The 15,281-nt window shown below is 46.1% G+C and overlaps 1 protein-coding gene across 4 annotated transcripts; it reads right to left on the bottom strand.

Moving 5' to 3' along the window:
* ANKRD9 (ankyrin repeat domain 9) lies at positions 1-14,217 on the bottom strand. Of its 4 annotated transcripts, XM_043987711.1 has the most exons (4): positions 14,059-14,216; positions 9,438-9,610; positions 5,179-5,299; positions 1-1,415 (listed from the first exon to the last, which is right to left on the bottom strand). In XM_043987711.1, exon 4 carries the CDS (start codon positions 1,343-1,345, stop codon positions 437-439), a length of 909 nt encoding a protein of 302 aa, XP_043843646.1. In that variant the 5' UTR covers positions 1,346-1,415; positions 5,179-5,299; positions 9,438-9,610; positions 14,059-14,216; the 3' UTR covers positions 1-436. The 4 variants fall into 4 exon arrangements, with proteins under 4 accessions (XP_043843646.1, XP_043843647.1, XP_043843645.1 ...); XM_043987712.1 differs by lacking the exon at positions 5,179-5,299; XM_043987710.1 differs by lacking the exon at positions 9,438-9,610.
* Between the last annotated feature and the right edge of the window lie 1,064 nt (positions 14,218-15,281).

Here is a 15,281-nt window from a genome sequence, read left to right as displayed (position 1 = left end):
TGACATAGACTCCCAGTGTTTATTGGCTCCCTCCTACAGCAGCAGACTTATAGCCTCAGCTACATTTCAGTCCCCTAACCGCTGGTGTGAATCCCCACTAAAGCCCCAGTGATGACTTGTCAGCTGTTTGTTTGGTTTTTTTAAACAAAATATAGAGTGCATTATAGATGTAGATATAGATCTCCATATGTATGTAAAGTGCTAGAGACAACTCTGAAAAATAGTTTTCATAAAACAAGTGCTTAGTACCTGCCTCCAGCAGAAGGTTGTCACATGCATTCCCATTGCACACATGCACCCAACACGTGGGCGTGCACTCATGCACACGCACATGTACACACACACACGCACACACTCACTCAGACTCATACACACAGAAGTCCATTGCAACACTCCGGTAGCAGCTACGATGATGGGCATCTGTCCACTCTAGCCCCTAACTTTTCAACTTTAAGTCCAAGGGTTGGAGGAATGGTGGGAGAGGCAGTTCATCCAGGGCTTCAGGGAAGCGCTGGGGTGAGATGGACCTCACGAGGGCCTGCATGGCCCGGGCAAAGAGGGATGGGGGCGCCAGGCCAGCGAGCCACTGGAACTTGTCCTCCCCGAGAAGGCGTTGCCAGCGGACCCGGTCACCCAGCAGCTCCCTCTGCATGGGAGATGCGGAACCCGGGGGCATGTAGAGGAAGAGCAAGTCGAGCAGGGCCAGGGGGTCACCAGCTGTGGGAGCTGTGGCTGTGGCTGTGGCATCCTGCCCGACCCGCCGGAGCAGCAGGTCCAAGGGAGTATTGCCAGCACCATCGCACAGCCCGGGGGAAGCACCATGGCCCAGCAGTAAAAAGAGGCACTCAGGTCGGGCCAGCTCACAGGCAACATGCAGAGAGGTCTTGCCTTCTTCCACACGGCTACAGCCCCGGCGGTCCAGGTAGTGGGCACGTTCCTCATCCGGGAAGTCACGGATGGTCCGTAAGATGCCACGTAGGATGTGTACGCGGTTGTATCGGACAGCCAAGGCCAGGTGTGGTGACGAAGACTGACAGCAACTGAAATTGCGGCTAGGTACGGCCAACGCCCCACGGGGGAACTTGGCCAATAGGTAGTGGGCATAGGGTTGGTGGTCATGTACCAGGGCGTACAGCAGGGCCTCGGAGGGTGAGTAGGTGCTGGCTCGTCCACCTTCCTCCCAATGGAAGGCTTCAGTGGCCCGCATGTCCTCCAGGAACCACACAGGCAATAAGTCCCTCACTGCCTGGTAGAAAGCAAAGGATGATTTTTTGCATTGCTTCTGGGCCCGAGACTGGGATGGCCTGTCAAGGCCACCACCCTGTCGCTTGACATCCCAGGGCATGGCTGGGGGCTGGTGTCACAAAAGGAGCCACGGGGCACCCACGGCATGGGGGCTGGGAGAGTGTAGAGGCCTGATGAAAGGAAAAGACACCTGAGTCAACTGAGTCAATTGTAAAAACCATTCTCCCTTCACCCTGAAAATGGCCTTGAACTCTTACCATCATCTACCTTCACAACAGGGTTTACCCACAGGCAAAGTGTCATGTGTATATGTGGTAAAATTTGAGGAATATGGAGAACACCCACACACACACATACACACACAAATTTCCTTATGATGGCTAAAATTCCATCATTAAAGTTTTATTCATATATAGGTTCAGCCTCATCTCCCCTCAGTTCCTCTTTTAAAAGACAATTACCAGGGGCAGCTAGGTGGCGCAGTAGATAGAGCACCGGCCCTGGATTCAGGAGTACCAGAGTTCAAATCCGACCTCAGACACTTAACACTTACTAGCTGTGTGACCTTGGGCAAGTCACTTAACCCCAATTGCCTCACACACACAAAAAAAAGACAATTACCAAAGGAAGAATGACACACTTAGGCCCCTACCACACTTAGGCCTGAGTTTGTCAGAGGGTTAGGGCATAGGGTGGGGCACTTAAATGACTTCACAAATTTACAACCATTTTCCCCCTCAGAACTGGCTCCTATTATCTTTTTTTTTTTTGGTGAGGCAATTGGGGTTAAGTGACTTGCCCAGGGTCACACAGCCAGTAAGTGTCTGAGGCCAGACTTGAACTCAGGTCCTCCTGAATCCAGGGCCGGTGCTTTATCCAGTGTGCCACCTAGCTGCCCCACTGCCTCCTATTATCAAAGAAAATTACATGCCTAGAATTGTCTCCTCCCTACAATTCCCTCCAAGCTGGGTCTTTTCTTTCATTAAATTTCACTAGATTGTAAGCTGGTAGAAGGCAAGGACTATCTTTGACCTCCCTCTGTCTCCCCAGTGCTTAGCACGGTGCTTGGCACATAGTAGACACTTAATAAATGTTTATTGATTGGTTGAAAATAGTTCCCCAAATCCCACCTCCTCCAAAATGCTTTTCCTTATCAGTCCAAGGATAGATGTCTTCTCAAGTCTTTTCGGTCCCATATAAATTCTTTTTTTTTTTTAATTTTTTTGTGGGGCAATGGGGGTTAAGTGACCTGCCCAGGGTCACACAGCTAGTAAGTGTCAAGTGTCTGAGGCCGGATTTTGAACTCAGGTACCCCTGAAATCCAGGGCCCATGCTTCATCCACTGCGCCACCTAGCTGCCCCCATATAAATTCTTTTGTTGCCCATTTCTATTGGTTTAATGTTTTCAGACTGCGGTACATTAAATTTGTACATTCTCTACCCATTTGTACATCTTTTGTACACTGGAAGGCCTCTCCCACACATTTTCACCAAAGAGTAAAGCTGGATATTCCTGTCTTAGGGCATCCCCAAGCTCAGAGTCATTCTACCAAGAAAGGAAAGGGGAAGAGAATAATGTGCCAGGCACCATGTTAAGTGTTTTACTATCTGCCATATTCTGCATTTAAAACAAGAGTCACTGTGACCCACATTTCCTCTAGTATACAATGGATGCTGATTTGCTTAGCCATGTAATCACGAAAAGATCCCTGGACTGGAAACCTGAGTTTCAGTACCATCCATGCCCCAACTTTACTTTGTGAGTGACTTTGATCAAGTTCCTTGCCCATCACTGAGCCTTAGTCTCCCAACACATAAAATGGGAATTGGGGGCAGCTAGGTGGCATAGTAGATAAAGCACTGGCCCTGGATTTAGGAGGACCTGAGTTCAGATCCGGCCTTAGACACTTGACACTTACTAGCTGTGTGACCTTGGGCAAGTCACTTAACCCTCATTCCCTCATTCCCCTGCAAAAAAAAAAAAAAAAAGGAATAATAGTTCCTGTACCCCCCACCCTAGCTTCTGTGAGAGGATGGGAAAGGTGGTATCATAAGGGTGGAAAGATTTAAACTCACCCCAGCTGAACAAAATATGAGTCCAGATGTGGACTGATCAGACAAGAAGACATCATGTCTCTATGAATACAAGCTCTGGCTGTTGTGTCATAGCATGACTTCATATGCCTACTGAGACCTACTGGTCTGTTTTCATACAGACTCTTCTCTGGCCACATTCCCTAGGACTGTACATAGATTCCAAAAACCTGCTGTTAAGTGTATATTTGCCCTTACTGAATCTTCCCTTGCTAGACTAAGCCCATCATTCTCATCGGTTGAGATCTTTTTGGATCCTGTGACATCCCCTGTATGAGCCAGCTCTCCTGGCTTTCGGTCATCTGTCTCGCAATGGGATAAGCCCCTCAGATATCTGCTTCATTCAAGTCACTCATAAAAATTCTGAACAGCATGGGGCCAAGGAGAGATCGCCAAGGCATTAGAAACCTTCCAGTTGACCCTTCCAATTACCCTTTAAGCCTGCTCATTTAACTAGTTGTTAATGAACCTAAGAGTGTGTATGTGTATGTGTATGTATATGTATATGTGTATGTGTGTATACACACACACACACATAAAATTGATCTCACATCTATTCATATTGTCTATGACTTCATGGTATAGGGATACTTAGACATTCCTGATTCTAAGACCACCCTCCTCTTCAATACATTAGGCCCCCTCGCTATTGGTTTAGTTATCCTGTCAAAAAAGTTTTTTTTTTTTTTTGGTGAGGCAGGAGGGGTTAAGTGACTTGCCCAGAGTCACAGAGCTAGTAAGTGTGCCAAGTGTCTTAGGCCAGATTTGAACTCAGGTCCTTCTGAATCCAGGGCTGGTGCTTTATCCACTGCACCCCCTAGCTGCCCCCCAATTTTTTTTAAGGAAACAAAGCTGGTCTGCCATAACTTGTGCATCTTACACTGGCTCCTAGTAACTATGAGTCCCCTTATAAATGCTCACAAAGCTTTTCTTAATTATATCTTAGAGCTATTCTGAGAATCAAAGTCGAGCTCACTCAATTTATAATTTAAAAGCCCTATCTACTTTCCTTTTTCTTTTTTCTTTCTTTTTCTTTTTACGGGGCAATGAGGGTTAAGTGACTTGCCCAGGGTCACACAGCTAGTGTCAAGTATCTGAAGTCAAATTTGAACTCATGTCCTCCTGAATCCAGGGCTGGTGTTCTATCCACTGCGCCACCTAGCTGCCCCTAAAAGTCAAATCCGGCCTCAGATACTTGACACTTACTAGCTGTGTGACCTTGGGCAAGTCACTTAACCCCAACTGCCTCACCAAAAAAAAAAAGAAAGAAAGAAAAAATAATAAATTAGGGGGCTGCTATGTGGTGCAGTGGATAAAGCACTGGCCCTGGATTCAGGAGGACCTAGTTCAAATCTGGCCTCAGACACTTGACACTTACTAGCTGTGTGACCCTGGGCAAGTCACTAAACCCTCATTGCTCTACAAAACAACAACAAAAAAACCAAACCAAAATAAAATATTAATAATAAGAAATTAACCTAAATAAAAAATTTTTTAAACCACAAGCATTTTCCTATCTCCATTCCTGTGGGGCCTAACTTTCCACAGTTAAAAAATAATCAACTGAGAGATGCCCAACAATCCTAGAATCCTAGATCTAAAGGGTAAAAGGGACCCCAAAGGTCACTTCCCCTGACCCTCTTATTTGACAGATGAGGAAGGAGGCCTATGTGGGTTAAGTGACTTGCCTACAGTAGCTAAGTCTCAGAGGTAGGATTTGAACACATGTTCTGACTCCAGAATACAGCATTCTTTCTACTTGTACCATTCTTGAGTCCTCATTCAGCCCTGCTGTCATGAGCTCAATTCATGATAGCTAGATGGTCTCGTATCACATACCAAGGAGAGAACTGAAGTGTCTTGGAAACGGGGACTTGGATTCCAATCCTGCCTCTGGTCCTTACAATGTCGTGTGACCATGGACGAGACACTTCATCTCCCTGAGCCTCATTTTCCTCATCTATAAAATAGGAATAGCAAAACCTACTTCACAAGGTTGTTGTGTACTTTGCAAACCTTAAAGTATCGTATAAATGTCAAGGATTATTATTACCACCACTGTCTCCTCACATATCCTGGATTACAGCTCCCTGTTGACTATTTAAGATTCCTAGAAAAATTGGACAGCTAGGTGGCATAGTGGATAAAGCACCAGCCCTGGATTCAAATCCTGCCTCAGACACTTGATACTTACTGGCTGTGTGACCCTGGGCAAGTCACTTAACCCTCATTGCCAAAAAAAAAAAAAAAAGACCCCCTAGAAAAAAGACTCTACTGTTTTTGATAAAGAAAAGATAATAAAGGTGAAAGTTTTCCCTTCTCTTGCCATCTGTATTCACTCCATTCACTCCTACCAGTGGTAGTGGTAGGTAATGCCCTTCTTTGTTCTTTTTCCCCAAACATAGCTAAAAAGACTCTCTATGATCCTTAAGGTTAATCACCCATTCAGGTTAGTGTTCTTGACATTTTGTGCCCTTGCTTCTGACTTCTAAACATGTCTTTGCAAAATTTTAATGATCAGAGTTTCTTGTGCATCCACATCAGTCTCCTTAGATAGCTTTCTCTTTTCTTACTCATCACGATCATGTTTCTGAAGGGTCTTCAGGGTTCCATTATTGAGAGTATTCCCTTTCCACTGACTTCCCCGTAGAATTTTAGGCCATGGGGGGGGGAACGCTAGAGAACCTTTATATAGCAATTTTTGTTTTGTTTTAGTGGGGCATTGGAGGTTAAGTGACTTGCCCAGGGTCACCCAGCTAGTAAGTATCAAGTGTCTGAGGCTGGATTTAAACTCAGGTCCTCCTGAATCTAGGGACGGTGCTCTATCCACTGCGCCACCTGGCTGCCCCCTCTATAGCAATTTAAAGTTTACAAAGCACTTTAGTGTATGTTCTACCTCATTAAATTCTCACAAAATCCCTGTGAAGACTAGTACAGGTGGTAGTATCCACATTTTATAGATGAGGAGCTGAAGGCCCACAGACACTACTTGTAAACATCAGGAGAAGCATGAGAATCCAGCATTCTCCTGACTCTCCCAACACAGTCCTTTCAATTCAATTCAACAACTATTTATTAAGGGCCTACTGTATACAAGGCAATATGCTAAGAACTGTGGACACAAGGCTAAAAACAAAAACACCCCTTGCCTTCAATGAGCTTATATTCTCCTGCATAGATCCAACATAACATGCATCCTAATAAGTAAAGGGAAGGTTATTTTGAGGAGGGAAGGAGCATTAACAACTGGAGGAAAACAGGAGCAGCTTCGGCTGAGGAAGCCTGGAAGGAAACCAGGGATTCTAGGGAGCAGTGGTGAGAAAGGCATAGACTGTAGCCACAGATTGAGCCTCTGCACAGTCACAGGGAGGAGGAGGAGGAGGAGGAATGCCGAATCTGGTAACAGCTAGTTGGACCAGACTGGCTGCAATGTATTGTGTGTAAAGGGGAAGGTGATGAAGTAAGTTTGTAAAAGTAGGTGGGAGGGGGCAGCTAGGTGTCACAGTGGATAAAGCACTGGCCCTGGATTCAGGAGTTCCTGAGTTCAAATCCGGCCTCAGACACTTGACACTTGTGTGACCCTGGGCAAGTCACTTAATCCCCACTGCCCCGCAAAAAAAAAAAAAAAAAGTAGGTGGGAACCAGATTGTGGAAGAACCTAAACCAAACTGAGTCAACAGAAAGACAGAGAAAGGTTTTTGGTTTTTGTTGTTTATGTTGTTTTTGAGGAAGAGAATGACACAGTGAGACCTTTGTCTTGGGGAGATGATTTTGGCAGGCATGTGGAAAATGGATTGGATAAAGGAAAGAAATAGGAAGACCAGTCAGGAGGCAAGACAAGAGTCCAGGTGGGAAGCACTAAGGGTCTGAACCACTGAGGGATTTTGTTAGTTGAGTGAATTATTAAGGACAACTCAGAGGTTATGAACCTAAGAGTTGTTCTCAATGGGGCAAATAGGGGCATTTGAAGAACGGCAAAGGGAAAAGAGAAAGAACTTTGTTTTGGATATGTTGAGCATAAGAACGAACTCCAGATTTTGAGAAGGCAGATTACCAAGGATGCATGTCACACTATGCCTAGGACAAAATGGTAGGAAGACTTGAGTTCAAATTCTGCCTCAGATGCTTCCTAGCTGTGTGACCCTGGGCAAGTTACATGACCTATTTTGTCTCAGTTTCCTTATCTGTAAAATGGGGATAATAATAGCACTTATCTCCCAGGATTGTTGTGAGGATCATATGAGATAATAACTTCAAAGTTCTTAATACAGTGCCTGGCACATAGTAAACACTATGTAAATGTTAGCTATTGCTGTATTGTTATTTCCTCCTCTATAAAGAACTCTAAGATAGAAAATAGATCCTTCCTATCAAGGTTGTTTTCATAGTCACATAGTTCCTGTTTTGAAGGATGAAATTATCAGTAAGGATAATCAAGAATGTATAATTTGTTCTGATTTGAGCAGAGACCAAATGTCTGGGCAGTTGTATTCATCTGTAGTTCCTGGTCTGACCAGCCTCTAGGGATATCTGGGAAGGGGCAGCAAATCTGAAATACTGACATGGATGGGCAAAGCTAGCTTGCAGGCTTCTTGGCTGTTTCTTTCCCTGTCCTTACAAATCAATGTCGCCTTCTCTTAACAGATTCAGGGACAAAGCAATCCAGAAGTCAGGTATGCCTTCACTTCAGCCTCAGCTTAAGGCTGAGAAGTTTGATTTAAAATGTCTAGTCTGTGGTCTTCAATAACTTCCAAATAAAATAAAGTTATCATTTAATCAAAAACTACCTACCACCACACCTGACTATTTGATCCCCTCCAAATCCCTCACCAACGTTAGTACTTCCCCCCTACCCAAGATTTCTACCCTGTCCCCTAGGGAACCAGCCACCTAGAACATAAAATGTCAGGCTAAGGAAGGGTCCTCAAATCATGTAATACCACATTTTAAAGTTGGAGGATTTTCTTTTAAGTGATTTGCCCAGGGTCACACAGCTAGTAAGTGTTAAGTGTCTGAGGCTGGATTTGAACTCAGGTCCTTCTGAATCCAGGGCCAATGCTCTATCCACTGTGCCACCTAGCTGCCCCTGGAGGATTTTCTTGACAAAGACACTGGAGTGGTTTGCCATTCATTTCCTTTTCCAGCTAATGGTACCAAGGGGGGAAAGTGAAGCAAACAGGGTTAAGTGACTTGCCTAGGATAACACAACTAGTAAGTGTCTGAGGCCAGATTTGAACTCAAGAGGAGAGTCTTTCTGGCTCCAGGCTTGACACTCCATCTGCTGCACCACCTAGCTGCCCTATGCCCCTACAACCCACACCAAATCTTCTCTTCTTCATTTCCTTCTCATCTCTATTTCCTATATCTTTCCTACCGATCACTCAGACTGGAAACCTTGTTATCCTCAAATGAATACTCTCATTTACCCAACAAATCCAACCCATTGTCAATTCTAGTTTCTACCTCTAAAACATCTTGTATACATCCCCTTCTCTCTACTCACATAGCTACCACACTGGGATAGGCCCTCATCACCCCACACATGCCTATTACTAGACTTCTAATTATTCTCTCTGCCTCAAGTCTCACCCTTACTTCAATCCATCCTCCACTCAACTTCCAAAGTGTCCTTTCTAGAACATAAGTGTGACCGTGTCATCCCCCTACTCAGTCAACTGCTGTGGCTCCCTCCTGAATCAAATACCAAATCCTCTCTTTGGCATTTAAAGCCCCTCCCTTGGGGCAGCTAGGTGGTGCAGTGGTTAAAGGACTGGCCCTGGATTCAGGAGAACTTGAGTTCAAATCTGGCCTCAGGTACTTAACACTTACTAGCTGTGTGACCCTGGGCAAGTCACTTAACCCCAATCGCCTCACCAAAAGAATAAATAAATAAAGCCCCTCCCTACCTGGTCCTTTCCTACCTTTTCAGCCTTCTACAAACCACCCTACTTCATGCTCTCTGATACAGCTAAAATGGCCTCTGGCAGTTCCTCTATCTCCCCCCTCCGAGGCTTTGCACTGACCTCCTCTGGTATCTGGCATGCTCTCCCTCCTCCCCTAAATCTGACTTCCCTTGCAAGACTACGTGAAAATCCTACCTTCTGTTGGAGGCCTTTCCCAGTTTTTCTCTCTTACGGCTAGGGCCTTCCTTCTGAGATTATCTTGCACGTACATAGGTACAGCATATTGCCTTCCCCATTAGAATGTGAACCTTTTGAGGGCAGGAACCAAATTTTTGCCTTTCTTATATCCTCGGCACTTAACACAATACCTGGCACACAAAAAGAGCTTAATAAATAGTTGTTGACTGACTGGTCCATTTACCATTCCAGTTGCAAGGGCCTCCTTGGTATAGAGTATAATCGGCCTTAATAGCTTTCTCAAAATGTGGTGCACAATAACTCAAATATGGTTTAACCAGGAGGAGGATACCACTTAGTTCTAGTCAATGGAAACAGGGGAAGAGGGAATTAAAGAAATAGAGGGCATGAGGGACACCTGGGGTGAGGAAGGGAGAGGCACAGGAGGGTCAGATGGAGATGGGCATAGAATATCGAGGAAGAACTGGGGGGGGGGTCATTATGTGGAACAGAAAGTCTTGTTCTTTTATCTATTTAAGTGTCTATCTTTCTAATGAGATTGGGGGTTCTCTGAAAACAGGCCTTCCCTAAATTTATTTTCCCTCTTTCAATCCATCCCATCCAGTATTACCAGACTTCTTTCCTTAAAAGATCATTTAGCGGGGCAGCTAGGTGGTGCAGTGGATAAAGCACTGGCCTTGGATTCAGGAGGACCTGAGTTCAAATCCAGCCTCAGACACTTGACACTTAACTAGCTGTGTGACCCTGGGTAAGTCAACCCTCATTGCCCTGCAAAAAAAAAAAAAAAAAGATCCTTTGGGGGCAGCTAGGTGGTGCAGTGGATAGAGCACTGGCCCTGGAGTCAGGAGGACCTGAGGTCAAATATGGCCTCAGACACTTAACACTTACTAGCTGTGTGACCTTGGGCAAGTCACTTAACTCTCATTGCCCTGCCCCAAAAAAGAAGGATGTGACACTCTTGAAGACGACGATGATGATGGTGGTGGTGGTGGTGGTGGTACTTACTTTGCTGGGCTATTGTGACAAAAATTCTTTGTCAGGTATAAGGTACTATATAAATGTTAGCTATTACTGTTGTTGCAGTAATCAACCTCATGGGTGTTTTGTAAGGAAATCTCCCTTTAAAGTACTATACAAATGTAGTTATATATATATATATATATAAAGTACTATACAAATGTAGTTTTATATATATATATATATATATATATATATAAAGATGAGCAAGATGCTATCAGAAAAAACCTGGACTTACATGAGCTGATGCAAAGTGAAATATACCGTATATAAAATATTGTTAAGATGATCTGCTGTGAATGACTTAGTTATTTTCAGCAATGCAATGATCCAAGACAACTCTGAAGGACTTATAAAAAATGCAGTCCATATACAGAGAAAAAACTGATGGTATCTGAATACAGATGGAAGTATATTTTGTTTCTGCACTCCCTTTTTTCACCTGTCCTTCCTTATCCTCTTCCCCTCCTATTTTCCTGCAGGGTTAAATAGATTGCTCCTCTCAATTAGGTATGAAAGCTATTCCCTCCATGAGCCCACTCCAATGAGATCAGGGTCCCTGAGCTAATTCTGTGTTGTTTTTTTTTTCTTCCTCCCTCCCTCCTCAACCCTCCCTAGCTTGGAAGTATATTTTGTTGTTATTGTTAGTTCCATTTTCTATTTTTTTTGTCTGCTATGTTTTGCACAACTGAACATGTATAACATATTGAATTGCTTGAGTTCTTAAGGGGGGGGGATAGGGAGGAAGGATGAGAATTTGAAACACAAAGTCTTTTTTTTTGTTTGTTTTTGTTTTTGTTTTGTTTTGTTTTGTTTTTTGCGGGGCAATGGGGGTTAAGTGACTTGCCCAGGGTCACACAGCTAGTAAGTGTCAAGTGTCTGAGGCCGGATTTGAACTCAGGTATTCCTGAATCCAGGGCCGGTGCTTTATCCACTGCGCCACCTAGCCGCCCCCAGAAACACAAAGTCTTACAAATAGATTTTACAATTTGTGCCAATGATCAATCATAGAGCTGACATGGACCTTAAAGATCATCTTAATCCAACCCTTCTCATTTTAAAAATAAGGAAAATGAGTCACAGAGGAGTTAAATTGACTTGCCCAAGATCACACTGGTACAAAATAAAGTCAGAACCCAAACCCAAGACCTGGGAGTCCAAATCCATTGCTTAAAGTTGAATAAACTCAGTCTGCCTTTCAAGCTGTGTCCAAATCTGATCCTCTTCTACCTCTCCAGTCTTCTCTCCTTCCTAATGCCCTCAGTAAAGGATAAGGGGTCCTTCACGGCCTCACCATATTCTCCTATATGGAATGACTCCCTCTCCCCTCTTATTAATCCTGTCCTACATTACTCAGGAACCAACCTGATCTACATTGGTTTCTGTTCTCTGGTTTATTTAAAGAGGTTTTTGTTTTGTTTTGTTTGGGGGGGGGGAGGTATTATACCACATAATCCAGTACTTTACTGGTACCTAGTCAAGCCCTATCTCCCAAGCCAGACTGAAGGTTCCTTGACAGCACGAGCCTGGTTTGCCACTTCTACTATATCATTAACTCAGCAAACATTCTTGGAGCACCTACTGTGTTGCAATGCCTTAAACCAAGCCATAAATTCAGCACTGACTTTCCTTATGTTGTATCTTTTGTGTGTGTGGGGGGGTGGGGGGGATGAGGGTTAAGTGACTTGCCCAGGATCACACAGCTAGTAAGTGTCAAGTGTCTGAAGCTATATTTGAACTCAGGTTCTCCAGAATCCAGGGCCGGTGCTTTATTGACTGCGCCACCTAGTTGCCCCCTTTATGTTGTATCTTAACTCTGACAAGTTATTTTGTAGTTATCTAAGCAAGACGCTATGGATGGTTCTGTGCTACCTATCCCCATTGTTAGGGACACAGCTTAGAGGCCAAGTCCTACTCAGAAGTGGTCTAGCAGGGGATAGATAGCCAGCTGGCGCAGTGGTTAAAGTGCCGGCCCTGGATTCAGGAGTGCCTGAGTTCAAATCCAGCCTCAGACATTTGATACTTACTAGCTGTGTGATCCTGGGTAAGTCATTTAACCCTCATTGTCTGCCGCCCCCCCCCCCAAAAAGTGATCTAGCAGAGTTGTTTCCAAATGAAAGGAATGTGTGCGTACATGCTTGTTACATGATAAATGTATTTGCTTGTAGCTATGTATATAGTACATAGAGATATGTATACTTTAGTTCTTATTCAACTATCAAATTTTATTGGTATTATGGCAGTCATTCTGCAACTTATAGTCTTAAAGCCTAAGGCACAAAGGGGTTAAGTGACTTGCCCAGGGTCACATAGCTATGTTTCTATGACAGACTTTGAATCTTGTCTTCCTGATATCAAAGTTGGCTCTTATTTTGTTATACATACACATACGTATATATGTAAGTGTATATTATACGATATGCACACTGTATAGATAAACATTACATCTCTATGGTATCTTGAGGCAAAACGCTGCAGTGAAAATAAGACTGGATGGAGTGCCCTGGGTTCAATACTACCCGACACTGGCTGTGTACTCTAGTATGTCCATCTCACAACTTCCCTGAGGCTCTCATCTGCAAAATGGGGATAATAACATTTGCAATAACTATCTGATCTTAAAGGGTTGTAATGAATGAAGATACAAATGTGAGTAAGGTTATATTTTATGTATCTTTTACTAACAGCACCTAATAGAGACATAGGTTATACACAACAGATATATTACATGGCATTTGTGTTACACACTTTAGTGAATCAATGATCTCATCCACTTAGGTCCTCCCTCTAGCAACCCCATCAGTTATCCTCAGTAAATCCGGGAGGGGGTGGGGGTGGGGAAGGGAAGGTCAACCCAAAGTGCTGGGTCCCCTCTTCTTCCAGACCTCTTTGACATCACTGGATACATTGGTATGCATGGTATCCCTCTGTGCTACCCACTTTCTTTGCCAGGCACGGATATGTTAAATGGTGTGCAAGTTATATAGATATACTACATGGTGTGTATTACACAGATATCAGTGGGGGAGGGGAAAGGAAGGGAGGGAAAGGCTCCTCTCATTGAATCATTTATTTTCCCGGCCGGATTGAGGAGGGGGCAAAGGTTTTTCTGGCCAGGGGCTCCCCCAGAACCCCTAGAAGCACAAGGCTCACAAAGCCAGCAGGCAGGTCTGCGGATTCCTCTCGCTGGGAACGTGGAGGAGAAGAGGGGGAGGGGAGGGATCGGGTTCGGCTCTGGCTCTAGCCCAGGTCTCCGGATGAGCTCCAGGGACAGACAGCTCGGACAGGGGCGGAGGGCTGTAGGGTTGTGGAAAGGGGCCAGGGCTAGGAAAGGAACCGACATTGGGCGGGGGCTGTGCAGAGGCTGAATCTGCCGTAGTGGCGGTCTGGAGGTGTGTCTAGATGCCCGGGGGAGACGGAGGTGAGCGGTCCACCGAGTGTGCGCCTATGCACATATGTGCCCGCGTTCATGCATGGGGGCACATATGTGTTAGCAGGCACGGATGTTACCGTGCACACGAATGGGTGCCGAGCAAGACTCAGGGGAAGAAGGGGAGTTGGCTGAGCTTCGGGGAAGGAAGGTACCGGGCTCCGTACTCACAGTGGATGGTGGAAGCGGCAGTAGTGTCCTCCCTTCCCGGCCCGGCCAGGCCCCTCTCGGCTCCCCGGAGCTCCCAGGGACTGCCCCGCAGGGTTCCCTTCAGCGACCGGTGCGTCCCCAGCCGGCTCTGGCCGGGCCCGGCAAACAGAGAGAGGCGACTAGCCGCTGCCGCCTTTAACGCCCGGCGCACTGCAGCCCCGGAGGGTAGGTCAGGGCCCCGGAACTGTCCAGCGGCCGCTGATTGGTCCTCGCCAGGGACCCCCTCGGCTGCCCATTGGCCGCGGCCCGGGGGACGGGGCCCTGCACCATTATGTGCGTCACAGGGCGCGGGGCGGGGGTGGGGGAAAGAGGAGAGAGGTGGGTGGAACGGAGAGGGAGGAAAAGTTCGGGGAAACTTGTCTGGTCGCCGGGGGGCGGGAACGCCGGCACCTAGGGGAGGGCCGAGGCCCCCCAGCCCTCTGGAGCCCTGAGGAGGTGTAAGCCGACACTGTGTTTCGGAAAGTTGATCTGCTGAAACGCTTCAGCTCTCCTGGCAGTCCGGAGTCCTGCCCCAGATCCCGCCCCCCACCCCCAACTGGGTATTGGGGGTAAGGGAGAGGCCCATAGTGTGCAAGGTCCCCAGACTCCCTGGCTCCCCCATCCCGGCACGCAGGGGGCTCTCCCAAGCTAACTCTGGCACGCAGCGGGCCCGGCTCCCCCAGGCTAGCCCCGGCAAGGTAACTGGAGCCTGGAGAACTAGGACTAGGGCTGCTGGCTTCTCCAGCCTCCGGCGCTCTCCGATTGTTTCCCCCCTCCCCCCCTCTTTTTAAAAATACGAAATGCTCTTTCATCCATGGTTTGTAGGCATTTTTGCCCCCCAGGTGTCCGTGTGTCCAAGTCTTGCAAGCAGCGGTGCGGTGAACTAGAAGTCAAGAGACCCGGGCATATCTAGTTCTGGAGCTGCCACCGGCTAATCTGTGACCTTGGCCAAGCCCTTTCTTCTCTCTGGGTTTCAGATTTCTCTGAAAAGGAGGGGTTTGAACCAGACGATCTCTTTAGGTTTCTTTACAACATCAACATCTAAATTTAAGTTCGGGGGGGGGGGGGTCTTCCAGGTCTGACATTGCATTGTTCTAAGCTTGTCCTGGATTCCTCTCCCTGTGTTCTGGCTTGAGAAAGGAGGGGAAAATAGAGTTGAAAGAAGCAGTTGTTTGCCTAGTAGCCAGGGAGTGACTGCGGGAGTG

The sequence above is a fragment of the Dromiciops gliroides genome, chromosome 2, assembly GCF_019393635.1.
Source record: "Dromiciops gliroides isolate mDroGli1 chromosome 2, mDroGli1.pri, whole genome shotgun sequence".
Taxonomy (NCBI): Eukaryota; Metazoa; Chordata; class Mammalia; order Microbiotheria; family Microbiotheriidae; genus Dromiciops; species Dromiciops gliroides.
The sequence above is the reverse complement of the archived record's forward strand: the minus strand, read 5'-3'. Positions and strand labels throughout refer to the sequence as shown.